Genomic DNA, 18,945 nt, shown 5'->3' with positions numbered 1-18,945 from the left:
GGAGAGAGAGGAAGTAAGGCCCCCAAAGAACCAGAAGACAAGGAAGTCAAGGCTCCTTGAAAGGAATGGACCTTGAGGTAGCCCCTGGAGCTGGAGAGAAGGAGGCAACATGTGGGAGGGTAAGGTAAGAGGATGAAAGGACAGGAAGTTGGGAATTTCATTGCTCCTGAGTTTGAGGGTACCCAAGCTGAGTGGATGACTTGGGAGCTTGGCTAAAAATTTGGAGGAATCATTTAAAGGTATTACCAAGAATTTCATCTTCTATGAGAATGTTAATACTTGTTTTCTATTTTTTTGCATCATTTGGATAACCATAACCAAATAAGATAATATAAATTGAAGTGATTTGTAACTCAGAAGTTTAATTATGTTTTATGCATTATAGTGTAGGTGGGTAATGCTATTTTCCAAAGTAAATATCTTTATGCCAATGGAAAAAGAAAGACAAGATACATTATCTACAATTCTATAAAAATGGGTTGCCTATAAAATTTAATGATAGGTGAAGCTTATCTATCATGAGTTATAATAACTGTAGACTTCCAGTTGGGGAATGGCACAGCTCATCAGTCAAGAACGGGGAGACTGTCCTGGACAGGGATTGGTAAGTTTTGAACTGGTCTTATTTTCGCATGAAGCTGTTCCTTCTCTTTGGAGCAATGACCACTACTGTTATGCCCTTTTCTCCATCTCCAAATGCCTTGGTTTAAATGGTTTCACGACAACTGAGTGCACTGGCTGTTATCGAAACTTTTTCTTTCTATTTTTATCACCTAAATGCACACCTCAGTGTGGTTTGCTCTCCTCTACAATATATGTGATTTCAGTAAGAGTGCTACTTCAGGTGACTGATCTTTGTATTGTAGAAAATGTCATGACTTAAAGTGCTTTTACCTGCTTGCAAGAGAATTATTACATTCTTTCCAATCAAGTCAACCAAATTGTCAACAACTTTTATTAACTACCCACTTTAGAACAGCTGAGAGCAGAGAACCCTAGGGAGTTACTGAGTTAATAGAAAAGTCATTGCAATTAGAAGATTTACAATAAAGTTAACTGAACATACAAATGTTTGTTAATTTTTGAACTAAGTGAGAAGGAAATAAGAAATAAATCACTGCCATCTGCTCCTTTTTAGTTGGAATAGGAGAAAATAACATTCCAAAGAATTGCTTGATCATAATATTTGAAAATCATGAGATGATCATAGATGATGTTCAGTTTAGCCATTGCACAGACTTAATTAAGGAGCAATAAAAGAGTTCTTTCTTAAAAGTACATTTTATAAAAAGTACATTTTATAAAAAGTCTCAGGCTTATTTTGGAATCTTTGACTGGAGCGCCTTTATAAACCCATTGGAATTTAGTAATGGAACTCATTTTAACCACAGTCCTCTTTAGCTAATGACCTTCCCTCTCCAAAAATTTGTGATTGACCTGCTGTGCCCTGCTGGGCCTGTAGGACACTTCAAGGCCTGTGTCAGATACTTGCTGCCTTTGAAACCTTTTCTGTTTCTATTGAAACTGTTCCAAGCTGGTCCAGACAAAATTGGCAAAGCTCTCCAGAGATGTGCAGTTGGATCTCCAACCTGTCTCTCTGTGTCCCATACTTTACCCCTCCTGCAGAGGGCAGTGGACAGACCCCTTTCCTGGAGGCCCACACAGTTCATTGCTCTTGCTAGCACCTTGCATACAGCATGTATTTTTCTGAATAATAGTGTCTTCCCATTCAGACAATCAAGTACATTCTATCAAGCTCTTCATAGACCCTCAGGCTGTGAAGGTTTATATTCCTCAGTCTGCCCCATGCAGTGTCTTTTGGATTTGATTCAGGATTGTGACATCTCCTGAATGCCACTGAAGTTCCAAAATGTAACTCTTTGACATCATTACTTATATGAGTACTAGAGGCCCAGTGCACGAATTTGTGCACGGGTGGGGTCCCTCGGCCTGGCCTGTGATTGGTGCCAATCAGGGCGTCTTGCCCAGTCCTGATGGGGCCAATCGGGGCTTGCCATCCGGGGGGAGGGGCCATGGGAGGTTAGAGGGAGGGGCCTAGAATGTTGGCCCGATGGAGGGTGAGGGGCGGTGGGAGGTTGGCTGGCTGGCTCGCAGAGGGGCCATTGGAGGTTGGCCATCTGTGGGAGGTTAGCTGTAGGAGCAATTGACCACCAGGGGGCAGCTCCTGCTTTGAGCCTCTGCCCCCTGGTGGTCAGTGTGCATCATAGCGACAGGTTGACTGGTTGTTCGGTCACTTTGGCTTTTATACATATAGCTTAATTCTGACAGATGTAGGGTTTTTTTTCTTTTTAATTTTTTTGAGTGAAATACTATCAAGAAGTGTAAAGGTAACTGTCAAATAACACTCCCTCCACGTTCTGCGTGGAGTAGGGTTCGGTATCTGAAAGTGGAGCCGCACAACAAATGAAAGAAAAAGACACGAGATAATTTTGCAATATTGGGGGACCAGGCGGGCAAGTCCCGAAGGACTTCCTCCTCTGTGCTTAGGTCTCACCAAGCTTTTATTGACCTGGGATGCACTCATAGCATATCCCTTAGGCAGGTGACCCCATTAACAGGCAGACTAGCCCATCAGCAAGGATTTACATAATAATAAATGGGAATTAAGGGAACTAAGGTGGGGATGCTTCAGCTATTATTACCTAAATTAACTGGGTGGTTCCTAGATTAACTGGGTGGTGCAGTTCTGACCTTTGCTAGGACTTCAAAGGTTACTAGCTTTTGGGGGTCTCTGTTTAAACTCAGCTAGTGAAGACAATGAATGGACTCCGGCAGGTAACAAAAATGATATTATTCTCTACCACCTAGCTTAAGAAATAGAATCTTTGTTATAACTTTACAAACTTATTGCTTAAATCAGTTGTCTCAAAACCCTGATCATACATTTAAAAAATGAATTTACCCATATATAGGTATACTAATTTATAAATTATGTAGACATGTTTTATATCAATAAATTGCACACATAAAATCTATAAAATTATTTTAAAGACAATGAAAATAAGCATAAATATTAATTCTAGATATTTTCTTCTTGAATCACAAATATCATCTTATACACGCCTTGAATGATGGCTGTCACATTTTGGAAATTACCAATTTGTCAGGAGCTTTGCTCTGAAGCTGAATAGAAAAGATAAACATTTTTGCTGCTTTTTGTATTTTTGGTGCTTTCCCAAAGGCATCTAATGCCAAAGTGTGCAGTATGAATGTGGGGAAGAAATACATAGATGCACACGCATATAAATAGGTATGTATTTAAATATATATATATGTATATATATATATATATATATATATATATATATATATATATATGTATTTGAGAGCACACTAGCACTTTGAAATGTTTAAATTATTATTCAGCCACAATTAGTCATTCACTTAGCTTGTTGGTCAGTGTACTTATTAGTTTTGTGAAATGTGGACTCATCCAGGGAAAGTTCTTTTCCCTGTAACCCAGATGTACTATTTATTAGTACTGCAAGAGGGATTTTTCTCTGCAGTATGGGAGAGGGAGAAACATGAGTCAGAATTTGTACTTAACATCCACTTTTTACTCTACACTTAAGTTTAGAATTGCAATAATCATGACAGTTGTGTTAGGGTGACCTGCTCTCCCAATATCTTCAGTATAGATTGTAATAGCTAACATTTTATTGATGGGCAGTGTTTTAATTGATTTGTGGGAATGAACTCATTCTATTCCCATAACAATCCTGTGAGATAGGTATTATTATTTTATCCACAATTTACAGATGAAGCAGAGATAATAAGAGGTGTTATGGATTGAATTGTGTCCTCCAAAAAGATAATGTTGAAAAAATCCTAACCCCTAGGATTTCAGAATGTGACCTTGTTTGGAAATAGGGTCATTGCAGATGTCATGAGTTAGGATGAGATTACACTGAAGTGGGGTGGTCCCTAGTTCAATAGGACAGTTGTTCTTATAAGTAGAGGAGAAGAGACACAAATAGACACCTGGGGGAGAAGTCCAGGTAACAACAGAGGCAGAGATTGGAGCAATGTGTGTTCCTTTATTTTGTTCTTTTAATTCTACATATAAGTTATATCATATGGTATTTGTCTTTCTCTGTCTGACTTATTTCATTTAGTATAATATCTTCTAGGTCCATTCACGCTGTCACAAATGGTAAGATTTCATTCTTCTTACGGCCAAGTAATATTCCTTCTCTTTCCCCAGTACAACTGAGGAGATTTCACTAGTCCAAGGTCCCCTGCTCTGGTTACCATATTCTGAGATTCTTATATTCCAGTTTGAGTAAATTCATTTCCACTGACTAAGAAATATCATTGATGAATGTTAAGTTTCAAAGGCTTGAATGGCTTCTATCAGTTGATGTATTTGATACTGACACTTCTGAATCAATAACCCAACAGAAGACAAAAGGCCAAGGCAGAAACGAAAGGAAATGAGGGCTCTTTATGTGTATTTTTTAAAATATATTTTTATTGATTTCAGAAAGGAAGGGAGAGGGAGAGAGAGATAGAAACATTGATCGATACAGAGAGAGAATTATTTTTTTAATATATTTTAATATATTAATATATTAATATATTTTAATATATTAAAATATATTTTTTAATATATTTTATTGATTTTTTACAGAGAGGAAGGGAGAGAGAAACATCGATCAGCTGCCTCCTGCACACCTCCTACTGGAGATGTGCCCGCAACCCAGGTACATGCCCTTGACCGGAATCGAACCTGGGACCTTTCAGTCCGCAGGCCGACGCTCTATCCACTGAGCCAAACCGGTTCCGGCCAGAGAGAGAATTATTGATCAGCTGCCTCCTGCATGCCCCCTAATGAGGATTGAGCCTGCAACCCGGGTTTGTGCCCTTGACCTGAATGGAACCAGGGACCCTTCAGTCCTCAAGCTGACGCTCTAACCACTGAGCAAAACCAGCTAGGGCTGTATTTTTTTATTGTAGAAAAAAGTGAAGGAATCTCTGAAAGCTTTCTGATGAATAAAATCTTACAACTGGAAGCTAGAAAGAGGGAAAGAAAATTGAGCACTTCTGTCATTTAGTCAAGTGGTCTTTCCTCTCTCTCTTACCATCCTCAGGAACCTGAGAAATGCAGCTTAGGCTCTTAGTATCATGGATTTTCAGATAGGGAAGGGAGTACCAGCTTCCTGGGAAATGTGGATAAAACAGGGTCTGGGAGACAGGTCTAATAATGCCTCCTTAAAGAAACATATCCTGCATCCCTCGAGAAATACTGAGAGACGTACATTTTTAATTTACCAGACCCCCCCCACCCCCCCAAAAAAAATGAGGCCAGAAAAGTTAAAGGTTAACTAGCCTGTTGAAGGTGACAAAACCAGCTGTGGAAGAATCTATACTAACAACTAGGTTTTCTGAATCCACAAGCTTGTGTGTGTGTGTGTGTGTGTGTGTGTGTGTGTGTGTAATTCTTGCCAGAATTTGATATATAATTATATGGTTAACTTTATAAAACGTGCTACCTAAGAGTCATCCAAAATATTATGTATTGTTTGCTATAATTTATATTTTATTCCCCATTCTAAGGTTACCAGAATTTTAATTTTAAATCCATTAATTTTAGCAGTACTGATTCATGCCAAACCCACTTTAAAAATAAACATATCACTATAATCTACAATATTGTAATGGGTGCTTTTAAAAACAAACAAGATTTTAACTGCTCATGATTGTTTTCAGTAGCAAACAATATCTGGCAACAATTGATGTCCACTGCCATTACCTTGTATTAATATGTTGAATGCCTATTTGAAGAAACCATTTTGCTTTGTTATGAGACAAAGAAACGAATTGAAGCTATCTTATGGAATTTTCGAGATGAAAGGCATCTTGGAATTAGTTAGTCCAACTCTTACTTTTGCAGATGAGCACATTGAGGTTTGGATTCCTGAACTCTTTTATCTGACGGCTATGACATTCTTTCATTTTAAATAGTAAAGTGGGATAATTTCACTGTTAGAGTTCTTTCACCAATTCTACCCTTGTGAGTCCTGAAAGGAAACCTTCAAAGCTAAAGCAGTGTTGTCAAGCCACCAGTCCATAGCCACCAGTCCATACCTTTTACTGGCAAAAGCGTCCTCTCAAGTCTATTGTAGTGCAACTAAACAGATAATGCTGGGTGTAATGGTGAAAACATAGCTGTTCAGTTTACAAACCATGTTACTTTGAACAAGTAAATTATACTTTAGTCCTCTTATTTGTAAAACTTGGAAATAAAATCTATCTCACTGGCTCCTTATGGAAATTAAATAGATTAGCTTGTATAAACTACCATCAGTACCTGAGAGCCTGTTATTACTGGCTTCCTGTTTTTCTTTTCAATTTTCCTGACCAAGGTCACATGACTGATTAGTGTCCAGACAGGAGGAGAGAACAGACCTTTTAATTTCTTAGGGCAAATGTTACCACTACACAGAATTCTTCTATTGTTCATATTGTAACGTTCTCAGGATTGAGAAGCAGATATATTTAAGTCCTTTTTTGTTAGCCTGAGAAGCAAACGGGACTGATACCCCATCTTGAAAATGGTCAAGTTTTTATAGCAAACCATAATAATTGTAATATTACTTAAGGGATCCTTTCACAATCTTTTCTTAGAATTCTAGATGTGGCATAGTTAGTTTTTTGTTTGTTTGTTTGTTTGTTTGTTTGTCTTTGTACCTATAAAAGGCTGGGGAATCTATAGTAGCTCAGAAAGGATAGGAGAAAAATTGAGTGTGTCTGTTATTAAATGAGCATGTTTGAATCTACTGGGAAATAGGACACAATGCAGGTCTTGGGAATATACATATTTGACCAAAGCAAATAGATTTGCAGGGCCAACTGGGTGCTCAAATTTCAGGGGTATCATGAGGCTCCATCAGTGGTATACCTTGCTAATTTGACACCCAGAATCATTTTTGAAACATCCACCCTCTTCCATATAAAATTGTTGTCAGTGGTAATGAATAATAATTAATAATCAGGACTTTTGCTGTTTTATTGAGATATGATTGACATACAGCACTGTGTACGTTTAAAATATACAGGATAATGACCTGACATACCTATATTATGTAATAATTTCCACAATAAGTTTAGTTAATATCCATTATTTCATATAGATACAAAGAAAAAAAGAAAAAGTTGTTTTCCTTGTGATGAGAACTCTTAGAATTTACTCTCTTACAAACATTCAAATATACCAGGTAGCAGTGTTAGCTACAGATCATGTTGTTCATCACATTCTCAGCACTTACTTATAACTGGCAGTTGGTACCTCTGACCACCTTCACCCATTTCACCCACTCCTCACTTTTTGCCTCTGATAACAAATCTGAGTTTTTTCTATGAGTTTACTTTTGGTTGTTGTTTATTTGTCTATTTTTTAGATTCTACACATAAGTGAGACTACACAGTACGTGTCTTTCTCTGACTTACCTCATTTAGCAGGATGTCCTCAAGATCTATCCAGGTTGTCCCAAGTAGCAGGATTTCCTTCTTTCTAGTGGCTGAATAACAAATATTATCTTCTTTATCCATTCACCCTATTTCTATACCTAATCTACCTATCTATTATCTATCTATCTATCTATCTATCTATCTATCTATCTATCTATCTAATTTACCTAAATACCTATCTATCTACTTTTTACCTTTTAAGACTTCAAGAGAACTGAAGCCAAGGACATATAGCTAATCCAATAAACATATTCATTTTGGCAGTTTATTTCCATCCAAAATATCAGTAAACTTGAAAAAAAGAGATAAGGGCTGTCTCCTTCTATTTTTTTTCTCCCATATATTTGCCAAAGAAAAGTATAATTATTGTTCATTTGTATTTAGTAATGGCTAATTGGTTTTTAAAAAGTTCTTTCAACACTGGTAAGGTCTTTATTTCCATGTTGAAACAGCTTGTTTTCATTTAAAAATAAATAGTGTCAACTCCCCTCTATTGTGCACTAATGGATTTTAATGAGTTCATCACCACTGCCTTTGCATTACCCAGGTGAAAAGGATTATGATGCAATGGTGATGCTGCTGCTGTTGCATTGTTTAATTTAAAATTACAAATTTTTATACTGTGTTTGTTGGAATGCCTTTATCAGTGGAGATCAAGGCCCCAGCTTACTGGGAAGCACTGGAGAAAGCCAACCACACCTCTGCCTTCTTATGAAAATGAGACTAAACTATTGGATTTTACTCTCCACTGTGGTTTGTCTTCCCTAAACCACTGAAAGCCCTGGAAACAAAGCTTTTTACGTTTCCATCTTCATTATTTTGGCTGGGAGTTGTTTTGGCATTTCTCTGACATTCTTGTTTTGTGTGCTTGTTTTCTTTTGATTCCTTAGGGAATTTATTTGAAGGGCAACAGATTTATTGTCAAGCATGTTGGACTGTTTATTTTAAGACCAGATTTTGTAGTTGTGGAAATTGACTTATCTGGAGAAGAACCAGAACTGGAATGGTCTTGACCAGTGATTTTCAACCGGTGTGCCACAGAAATGTTTAAAACATGCAATACTTGACTATTGAGTCAGGAACACTGACCTCTTTTCCTTTGGATTGTGAAATAAAATTTAAAAATGACAACAGTGAACACAACAATAGCCTTCCAGTGTGAATGAATCAAAATTATACCCCCTTTTTTATCTGATAAGCAAAAACTATATTTTCAATGTGCCAAATAATTTTAGTAATTGGTTTATGTGTGCCATGGGATGAAAAACGTTGAAAATTGCTGCTCTAGACAGCCAAGAATGGTGAATGCTGTGCTGGCTAGGATTTCATGTAGCCCGAGGCAGGGGCCATCCTTTTATATATATACTAGAGGCCTGGGGCATGAAAATTCATGCACTGGGGGTGTCCCTCACCCCAGCCTGCACCCAATTCAGCTTGTGGTACTTTGTTTGGAAGCCCCAGAAAGCTAAAACACAATGGATAGTTTTTTGGAAAAATGTGATATTTTTAAAAACATCCCCTGGCAGCCTGGGAGCCCTCGAGGGATGTCCGACTGACAGCTTAGGCCCACCATCAGTCAGACATCCTTTCCACTGCCACTGTACTCACAGCCGTCAGCCCAGCTTGTGGCTGAGTGGAGCTCCCCCTGTAGGAGGGCACTAACCACCAGGGGGCAGCTCCTGTGTTGAGCATCTGCCCCCTGGTGGTCAGTGTGCATCATAGCGACTGGTCGTTCCTGGTCATTCTGCCCTTAGGGACAATTTGCATATTATCCTTTTATTATATAGGATGTTTTTATTGATTTTAGAGAGAGAAGAAGGGAAAGAAGGAGAGAGAGAGAAACCTGGATGTGAGAGAGAGGCATAGATATGCTGCTTCCTACACACCCCCTACTGGGTATCAGGCACATGCCCAGAAAGGAAATTGAACCATGACCTTTGGGTGCATCGGAGAACATTCAACCAACAGGGCAGGGGCCATCCTTTGACCTGTGCAATGGAGCCCTGTTCTGGGGCTCATGATTTAGGGGTTCTGCTCTACCTCTTCTTGGCCCTTCATTCCCAAGGCCAGAATGGTATAGTAGGTCTGAGAAGCCAAAGGATATGGCCACTTGGAACCCTGGCACCTGCCACCTTTGGTCTCCTAGACTGAGGTGTCTGGGACCTGGGACTCTTCACCCCAAAGGTCCCCAACTTTCTTTGAGAGGCGGTTGTGTCTTTCCCCTGGTCTATGGCAGTTCACTTGTCTTTAGGCTGGCTGGTGGTTAAGGAGCAAGTGTTGTGAGAGGAACAAGGGAGGGGAGGGACCGGTAAAGCAATGGAACCAAATATGAATTTAACAATGGGTGTCTATACAAATTTTCAGCCTCCCCCGCCCCCCCCAATGTAGGACAGAAATGGGGAGGATGGAGTTGCTGCCAGACCTAGCCAGTTTGTTTTCATACATAGGAGAAAAAATTGCCCCATCTTTTACATGAATTACAGTTAGGAAAGAAAATAATTAGGATATATTGTTTGCAACAGTTGTAGTTTGCACTGTATTCCCCTAGAACAGTGGTTCTCAACCTTCTGTCCCTTTAAATACAGTTCCTTATGTTGTGACCCAACCATAAAATTATTTTCGTTGCTACTTCATAACTGTAATGTTGCTACTGTTATGAATCGTAATGTAAATATCTGATGCACAGGATGGTCTTAGGTGACCCCCAAAGGGGTCGCGACCCACAGGTTGAGAACCGCTGCCTTAGAAGATATGTAAAGTCCTAGCACCTGGAGCCTGTGACTGACATTTGAAAATAAGGTTCTTGCAAATGTGATTGAGTTAAGATGAGGTCATACATGGGCTCTAAATCCAATGACTGCACCTATAAGTAGAAAAACGCGAAGACACAGACACAGAGGAAAAAGGCATGTGAAGAGAGAAGCAGAGTTAAGCTGTCAGAAGCCACTGAGCACCAAATTTGTAGGAAAAGACCAGTATGTAGAGAAAGGTGTGGAAGAGTTTCTTCCTAAGATCATCCACAAGGAACCCATTTGCCAACACCTTGTTTTCGGGTTTCTGGGTTCTGGAATATGAGGGAGTTGTTTTACTCCATTCAGCTTGTGGTACTTTGTATGGAAGCCCCAGGAAGCTAATACACAATGGATAATTTTTTGAAAAATGTGATATTTTTGAAAATCATGTTATTGATACTTTAATGGAGATTACCACAATAATATCATAACCTTATTCCCCAAGGTTTTCCAAAGCTCTTCCTAACTGTGAATAAAGAGCAAAAATCATCTGAAGATAATTTTCTTTCTAAAAAAAATTATATATTTATCTCCAAATGAGCTGTCCCATCCGATATAAATAAGCATTGAGTATTCTTTTATTCCAGATTTAGCAAATCATTACTGTCATGTTCCTTGTTCTTCTAAATCATTTCTATTAACATTGTTGATATGAAGACTTTATATGGAGATGAAGATAAGAAATAGCTGATACTCAGAAAAGTTAAAATATTATGTGGTTCAACCTAATACACTAATATTAAGAGTCCTTACAGTTACCAACACACTTGATTTATCAAAAAGGCTTAGCTCCTTCAAGAATGTGGCTTAATATATTATAAATAGACTGAATGGTTGGCAGGAGAGATCACTTATGTTTGTGAATGATACCAAGTTGGTGGAGATTAACATTATCATGTAGGGCCAGACAGGAATGCAAAATGATACAATCAATTTGAAAGAGTAATGTGCACTGGATGAAGTGAATTACAATTATGGTGCATGCAATATTTGAAAAATGCAACAGGAATAGAAACGTTTACATGGACTGGGTCACACACAGAGGACTTTTAAAGTCACAGCCAATCACAGATGCAGGCTCTGCTGAACTTGCCCAAATGGGACCTCTGAGCCATTCATTCTGACTGACCATCTGGACCTCATCATGTGGATTTTGGCTGCCACATTGAATAACTGTTGGCACCAGATCAATGATTCCATTCCGTTGTGGTCTATGAATATCAGGCATTAAGACATCTTATATAAAACCCTAATATGCAAATTGACTGAACGGCATAACGACCTGTCGCTATGACGCACATTGACCACCAGGGAGTAGACGCTCAACACAGGAGCTGCCCCCTGGTGGTCAGCGTGCTCCCACAGGGGGAGCACTGCTCAGCCAGAAGCCGGGCTCATGGCTGGCGAGTGCAGCGGCAGTGGTGGGAGCCGAGCAGGCCTAAGCCAGCAGGTCGTTATCTCCCGAGGGGTCCCCAGACTGCGTGAGGGCACAGGCCGGGCTGGGGGACCCCCCTCCCCTCCCGAGTGCACAAATTTTTGTGCACCTCTAGTAATATTATAATATAAGCCAGTCAGAGAATGATAAATATCACATGATATCACTCACTTGTGGAATATAATGAACAACATAAACAAATGAACAAAAACAGATCCAGAAATAGAGAAGCATCAATCAGACAGTCAAACCTCAGAGGGAAGGGAGGGGAGGGTGGGGGTAAGGGGGAGAGATCAACCAAAGGACTTGTATATGTTCATATAAGCCTAACCAATGGACACAGACACCAGAAGGGTGAGGGCATGAGTGGGAGGTGAGGGGGGGGTGCAATGGGGGGATAAGGACACATATGTAATACCTTAATCAATAAAATAAAATAAAGAAGAATACTATCCCTGCAACCCATTCAAACTCTCCTCACCTTTCAAGGCCTATTTAAAGGTCAAGGAAGTCCAGAAAGTCTCTTCCTTTTTATTTCTATAGGTCATAAACTGTATTGCTCAAACTTAACAGAAAGTTTGACATCAATTCTCTTCATATGTCAGTCTCAACTTTGAATTTGTAAATTCTTTGGGGCCAAGGGCCAAGGGTTATACATATTTTGCACTTCAGTCTAATTAATATGTAGCCAATGAAAACATTAGTAGGCTTCATTAAGCAGATTTAATAAAGTTAATGATCCCAGCAATAAAAACAGCAAAATGTAGATTTGAGAGCATGAAAGGTTGAGAAACTTGTGTGGCAATAGATGAATGTGGGTCTTATTCTTTTGATTCTTGAACCAAATTTCCTCATTGAGAAACAAGCTATATACTTAACTTTCCTGTCAATCTTACCCAAGGTGATATTTATATATCTATACAATTTTATTACATGTTAGATTCAAATAAGTAAAAGGCCAAAGTTTGGTTGAGTGGAGATTCATGTAAGATTCCTTACTCAGAATTTGTAGTTTTATGTGCTATAAAGTGTACTTATATGAAAATAATTTTTACTAGGCTTTTGTCTATGCAATGTGGAGGTACTGAGTTTTTTTCTATGCTAAATTTTTTTATGTTTATTACACTTCAGGTTTATTATCTATCCTAATGTCTCTATAAATTAATGTTTTAGCATGATTTCTCAAAGTTGCTTATTTTAATAAATTTTACATACTCCATTATACTGTATATAATAATATCATTACCCTTTAGTCAATGTAATATATATGTTTGAATTTATTATTGCTCAATCTTGAACCAACATTACCCTTAAGTCTTTTAGTTATAATAATGTGTGTTTTTTGTTTTTTGGAAAACAATTTGAGTCTAACTGGATGTCGTTAAATCCTCAGGCCATGGTAAGTGTGACTGCGGAAAGTGCAAATGTGACAAAGGATGGTCTGGGGATGCTTGCCAGTACCCAACTAATTGTGATCTGACAAAGAAAAAAAGTAACCAAATGTGCAAGAATTCTCAAGATATCATCTGCTCTAATGCAGGTAAGAATTTGAATCTATGAAGATTCTTAAGTGAAATAATCAAATTTGGGTTTTTAATGGAAGTACTTATGCACTTCGGAGTGTTGAACCTCTGAATGAGACTGCTTCTGAGTATATTTTCTAGAAATGAATATCAGATAAATCAATAGAAAAAAATGTCATCTTGCTGAGACTGGCAAGTTTGATATTCTCCAGCTGTTCCAAATGCCTCCTTCAAGTAGGAAATTCACTGGAGACAACACCCCGATGACATTTGATATACATTGTCAGCCCTGATTTTGAATGCTGAAATAAATCTTTGAAAAATTATTTATATAAACTGACTTAATTATTTTCTGTTACAGATTCAGATTTGTAAGCCATCAAGTAAAATCAAACCTTTTTAATTAAATAGAAGTTTCTGATGCACTATATGAAACTCATTAAAGAATACAGTGACAGCAAGCTTTTTTGTTTGATCAAAATATTTTTACCTCTCACAGAAATCATTTAAAATATATTTTTAGAAATTTAAATAAAGCTGTTAAAATTAATTACCAAAACCCTATTTAAAAAATAAAACAACTACAGTTTCATACAGTTTCAATTCCAATGGTTTTCAGCCAGTATTACTATAATTAAATTCTCTTAACATTTGGTCACATGGAGCCTCAAAGTCAGCTTTTCGCAACCTGCCTGAACTTGAGAATGTTGGTGTCCTAAACTAGAGGCTGTGATTCAGTTGTCTCAGGGTATGGTCTGGACTATAGTTGATTTTTAAAGCTCTTGTGTAATTCTTATGTAGATCCAGCAGTCTGAGCCTTTGCTCTTCCTGTTATAAGCAAGGATTTGACTACAGGCATGAATATCTTCCCTCCGGAAGCTTACTTTGTTGGTAGAGTCCTGCAATCAGAGATAAGGCCTTTCCAGTTTTTGATCTGCAACAAATTGCTCTTGTGCAGCCTAAGTGCAGTGAGGTGGTTTTGCTCTTGCTCCTAGGAATCAGAGCCACGTCCAATGCAAGATGTGTATGGACCAATCAGGGGCCATGACTAATGGTCTCAGCAGCCAGGCCACTTTCTGTGTTTACTGATATTCTTGCTTCTTTCAGGCTTTTCTTTTCTCTCAATCAGATTTCTCTACTTCCAGTTCATAGCACCCACCCCTCCAAATGTGTGTGCACCCACACGCTCACCCCTCACACCCCCACACAGCTTCTTTTGTTTTGAAAACTTCATGCTTTCCAAACTTTCTTAAGTAATAATACTTGAATTTTGTTTGTTTCTTTGTTCTTTATTTTTTTGGATTTATTTATTTTGTTTTCAAGTTAAATTCAAGGTATTGGGTTTTGTGGTTTTTTTTTCTCCTTCTTTTTAATAATATACTCAACAGGTAGATTTTAGCTTAGGAATCCAAAGATGTTTCAACATAAGAAATCTAAACATGTGATGCACTACGTTTAGATATCTTCAAGGGGAAATTTTACAGAATTCTTTTAGTAGATAAAAACATTTAGTAAGGTACAAAACACATTTCTCAGATATCTGTATCCCTATATTTTTTAACATTAATACAAAGCTTTTATGCAATCTGCCATTCATATTCCAGTTTTTTCAATTGACCCAACAATGTTTATTCTTTATAGCCTATAGTCAGTTCTATTTTGACCAGCCTAGTTCAGGACCACTCCGCTCAAATTGCATTAGTGTGAGTTCTTTCTATTAATCTTTCTTTCCACTTCATATTACAATGTGGTTTTCTGGAAGTAGCTTGGAGCAGAAGGGGAAAAGAGGTAAATGGAGTGGGGCATACGACTGAAGGGCAGGCTGAGATGGAGCTGGGGACTGATGGAGTTCCAGAATCTTCTGACTCTGTAGGGGCCCAGAAAGGCAAGCACAGTCTGCAGGGTGAAGTAAAGTGTGATGCCATTGCACAAGGGTGTAGGCTAATGTTCAAAACTGGGAAGCTATCCTAGAGAGAGACAGCTATATTAGTCAGAAGGATGTGTCTGTGCTAAAATAATCTGGCATAAAGCAGAAGACCAGTCCTAGAACCTGAGTTAACTGGCAACCAAGAGAGGGAAGCAGTATGACATAGCATGAACACAGGAGTCTGGCACTTTTGCCTGGTCTTCCATATGCCATGTCTTGGAGCTTCAATTGTGATTTCTACTTGGTAGGGGAGACAGGAAGTCTTTGAGCTGCTGTAAACTTCCTACATCAGCCAGGAATGGTTCCAATGTGTGAATGGGAGTGAGCCTGCCTGTGGGAGATGTCAGTGAGAAGTTGTAGAATTCAGAAGAAGAGACCGTTTCTTCCCATCTTTCCTGAAAATAACTACCGCATACACTCCTGTGTTATACCTCTCTCTCCAAAACCACGAAGCCTCCAGGAATTCCAACAGATAAATTCTAAAATTTTTCGCTAGTAGTCTTGATCCTCTACTATCTGGCTTCAACCTACCCTTTTCTCCAAACTCGGGTCAGATGCTTCACTGTTCTTTAATTCCCCACTTGTAATCCTTAGCTCAAGCTCTTTCCTCAATATCACATCTTTTCTTCATTTCCACTTGTTGAAATTCTATCCATGGTCAAGTGCCAACTCTAGAACTTACTCTTTTCTTGTGCCTTTCCTCCTTCACAGAGCCAGACTAGGATTTAAGTTTATACTTTCTATAAAGCATTTGTCACAAATCTATTGCAAATGCCTTTGCATCATCTGGTTTTATATATATAAAATATTATAAATACATACATATATACATACACAAAGATTAGCTAAAGCAGGTTTACAGTTGTATGCGAAACACAGAGTTTATTCTTGTATTACTATTTATTATCTTATTATTTTTTGTATTACAACTGTAAGCCTACTTTTGCTCACCTCTGTATAAATTATTAATCATCTAGCTCTTTCTGCCTGGTCTATGATTTACTTCGTTTTAATTTTATTCATCTTATTATCTCCTATAATTTTATTCATCTCATTATAGTTTTCCTCTTCGTATCTCCTATAGTTTTCCAATAATATAATAGGCAACAAGAAAATTTAATGAATACATATGTGGATGGTTGAAAGACAGCATAAATGTGACAATGAAAAATAAGGTTAATAATTAAAGAAAAAATTGAAACGAGGCAGGACCATGAATTATAGCATTAGATTTGAAATGAACTTTTATAAGTTGAAATCATTTTCAGAAAAAAGCATACAAAAAATGAAGTTTAATAAAAGTAAAATTCATACATGAATTCTCAAGGAAGAAAAAGAACAAGCTCAAATTCTGCAAAATCACGCATTTATATGTGACTATAAGATAAAAATAAGTATAGCTAATAACAAATTTCAAGTGACTAGAGTAACAGAATCATGCAGAAGGTATGAAAACAGGGGTGCATAAATATAAAGTGTACCTGGAGAAATATACCAGGTATCTTAATGGGAGGACAGGAATAACCCAAAGTTTTCTGAAAGACTACTATAGGCACAGTAGTGTTTTTAGAAAGATGATTGGATGATATTTATCACTTGGTCCTCACAGCAGCTCTATGAGGTAGATATCATTTGTAGATAAGGAATTTGAATTAAAGATTAAAGTAATAACCTCAAAAAGGTGTAGCTAGCCTGGCTAGTGTGACTTATTTGGTTTGGCATTGTGCCGTGCACCAAAAGGTTGCTGGGATTGATTCTTGGTTAGGGCACATGCCTGGGTTGTAGGCTTGATCCCCAGTAGGGGGTGTGCAAGAGGCAGTGGGTTAATGTTTCACTCTCACATACATGTTTCTCTCTCTCTCTCTCTATTCCTCTCTCTCTAAAAATCAATAAAAATATAGCTAGTGGGGATTAAAACCTGGATTTGACTACACGTCTACCTAAATCCAAGATTTTCAAGTAGGTCACATATAGAATCTCCAGTATCGAGTGGCTCAAATCATTTATCAATATCATCTCTGGTTCCTCCCTATTCTTCACCAAGTCAAGCCCAATCAGTCACCAAGTTTTGTCTGTTCTTCTACAAAAGATGTATTTGTTTCTTTCTAAAGTCCTTGCCATCACCTCAGTCAGCTTCTACCTTCTATGCAATAATTCTTTCCTCGTATCTACTTTTCCCCTCATTTCAGCTTATTCTTTGTATGACAACTAGAGTAATCTGATAAAAATTCATAAATTACCACATGACTCTATTATAAATATATGTATGGCTTCTCATTATTCCTGGATTACAGTTCAAAATTTTTAACATGACCTTTAAGACTTCCATAAATTGCACCTTTAGTTGCCTAATTCTTTTTATGCCACTTTTCACATTATTGTTCTTCACTATCTCTCATTTCTCTTATCTTTTTTTTTTTTTGGCTTGGTTTTTAGTTTTCAGCTTAAGTAAGAGCTACTTCTCCAGGGACCCTATCTTTGACTCTCAGGTGTCAGTTAAATCCCCTTGCTATGTGCTTTTGCAACACTTTGCACTTCTCCATTTACTTTGTCACATTGAGTTCTGCTCATATAAAAAATCTGAGAGAAGGATTTGATTGAGTTGATCTGTTACATTCTAGCGTCTAAGGTGGTGCCTGGTGAGTGGTAAAGTCTCAATTTATCTTTAATGTTGTGATGATCAATTAAAAATTGAAAAATAAGTTTTCAAAAGGAAGTTCCTTAAATGAACATTCTATCTCTCAGTATCATTTAAATGCTGTTTTACTGTCAGTGAAATCACTCTCAGGGGTTGAAGTGACATCCTCAAACTTGGCTGAATATGTGCTATGTGGTAGACCAGATAACTCCAGTGCCTCTATCACCCTGAGCTGCCTTGTGGTTCTGATGAGCTCCTAGGTTTCTCTGCCTAAGAAAGCCCATTCTGGTCCTTTGTCATTATAATATGTGTATCAGTTTGACACTGTGGATATGAAATTATTAGGGGCATCTACATTTTTCATTTATGCATTTAATAATGAATTCCACAAATGTCTATTACATAAATAGTATGCTCAAATATTATATCAAGCATTGAGTAAATACTGGTGAGGCAGATAAGTAAGGTTACTTTCCTCACAAAGCTTAGAATTTTCTGCTTTAGTTCACTTCAGACCCAGGTAAATCAGAAGGTATTCATTCATGCATTGATTGGAAGGACATGAATAAGCAGCTTTGCACTGAGGAGGTCAAATTTAAATTCATGAAACTATTAGAGGTCAATCATAATGGCTGTGCTAGAAAAAATAATTTCTGTGCTACAATAATCTTAAGAAAGAATGTCTTGTTATCTATCTCATCATACCCAAAAAAGTACATAATTTCAATAGTAAATTGATTTGAATTTTCTCTCTTTGAAAGAGGTTAAAATTCATTAAGTATAATTTATATGCATTTGACAAATAATTTTTGCTTGGTTTTAATGGTTTAGGTACATGTCACTGTGGCAGATGTAAGTGTGACAATTCAGATGGAAATGGACTCGTTTATGGCAAATTTTGTGAGTGTGATGATAGAGAATGCATAGATGATGAAACAGAAGAAATATGTGGAGGTATGTATATTAACTGCAGAAATTAATAAAGTACTTGATTTTTCACTTGTTTCATTGTGCTTTTATCTCTCTATAAATTTCCCGTACCAGCTTTATGAATTGTATCTGAACTTACATTATTTGGAAACATTTTATATAAGGAAAGTTATACTAAGGCATTCAAAGTAACTTGTACTTTTAAATGC

The 18,945-nt window shown here is 37.5% G+C and overlaps 1 protein-coding gene across 1 annotated transcript in view; it reads left to right on the top strand.

The window, feature by feature from the left end:
- Positions 1–18,945, top strand: part of ITGBL1 (integrin subunit beta like 1) — a 198,826-nt gene that overhangs the window by 74,845 nt on the left and 105,036 nt on the right. Inside the window, exons 3-4 of the mRNA XM_006086929.3 lie at positions 13,112–13,258; positions 18,638–18,760. Of these exons, the coding sequence (XP_006086991.1) occupies positions 13,112–13,258; positions 18,638–18,760 (270 nt within the window). The remainder of the gene's footprint in view (positions 1–13,111; positions 13,259–18,637; positions 18,761–18,945) is intronic.

The sequence above is a fragment of the Myotis lucifugus genome, unplaced genomic scaffold (assembly GCF_000147115.1).
Source record: "Myotis lucifugus unplaced genomic scaffold, Myoluc2.0 scaffold_33, whole genome shotgun sequence".
NCBI classification, from domain to species: domain Eukaryota; kingdom Metazoa; phylum Chordata; class Mammalia; order Chiroptera; family Vespertilionidae; genus Myotis; species Myotis lucifugus.
This window is presented reverse-complemented; position numbering and strand designations above follow the sequence as displayed.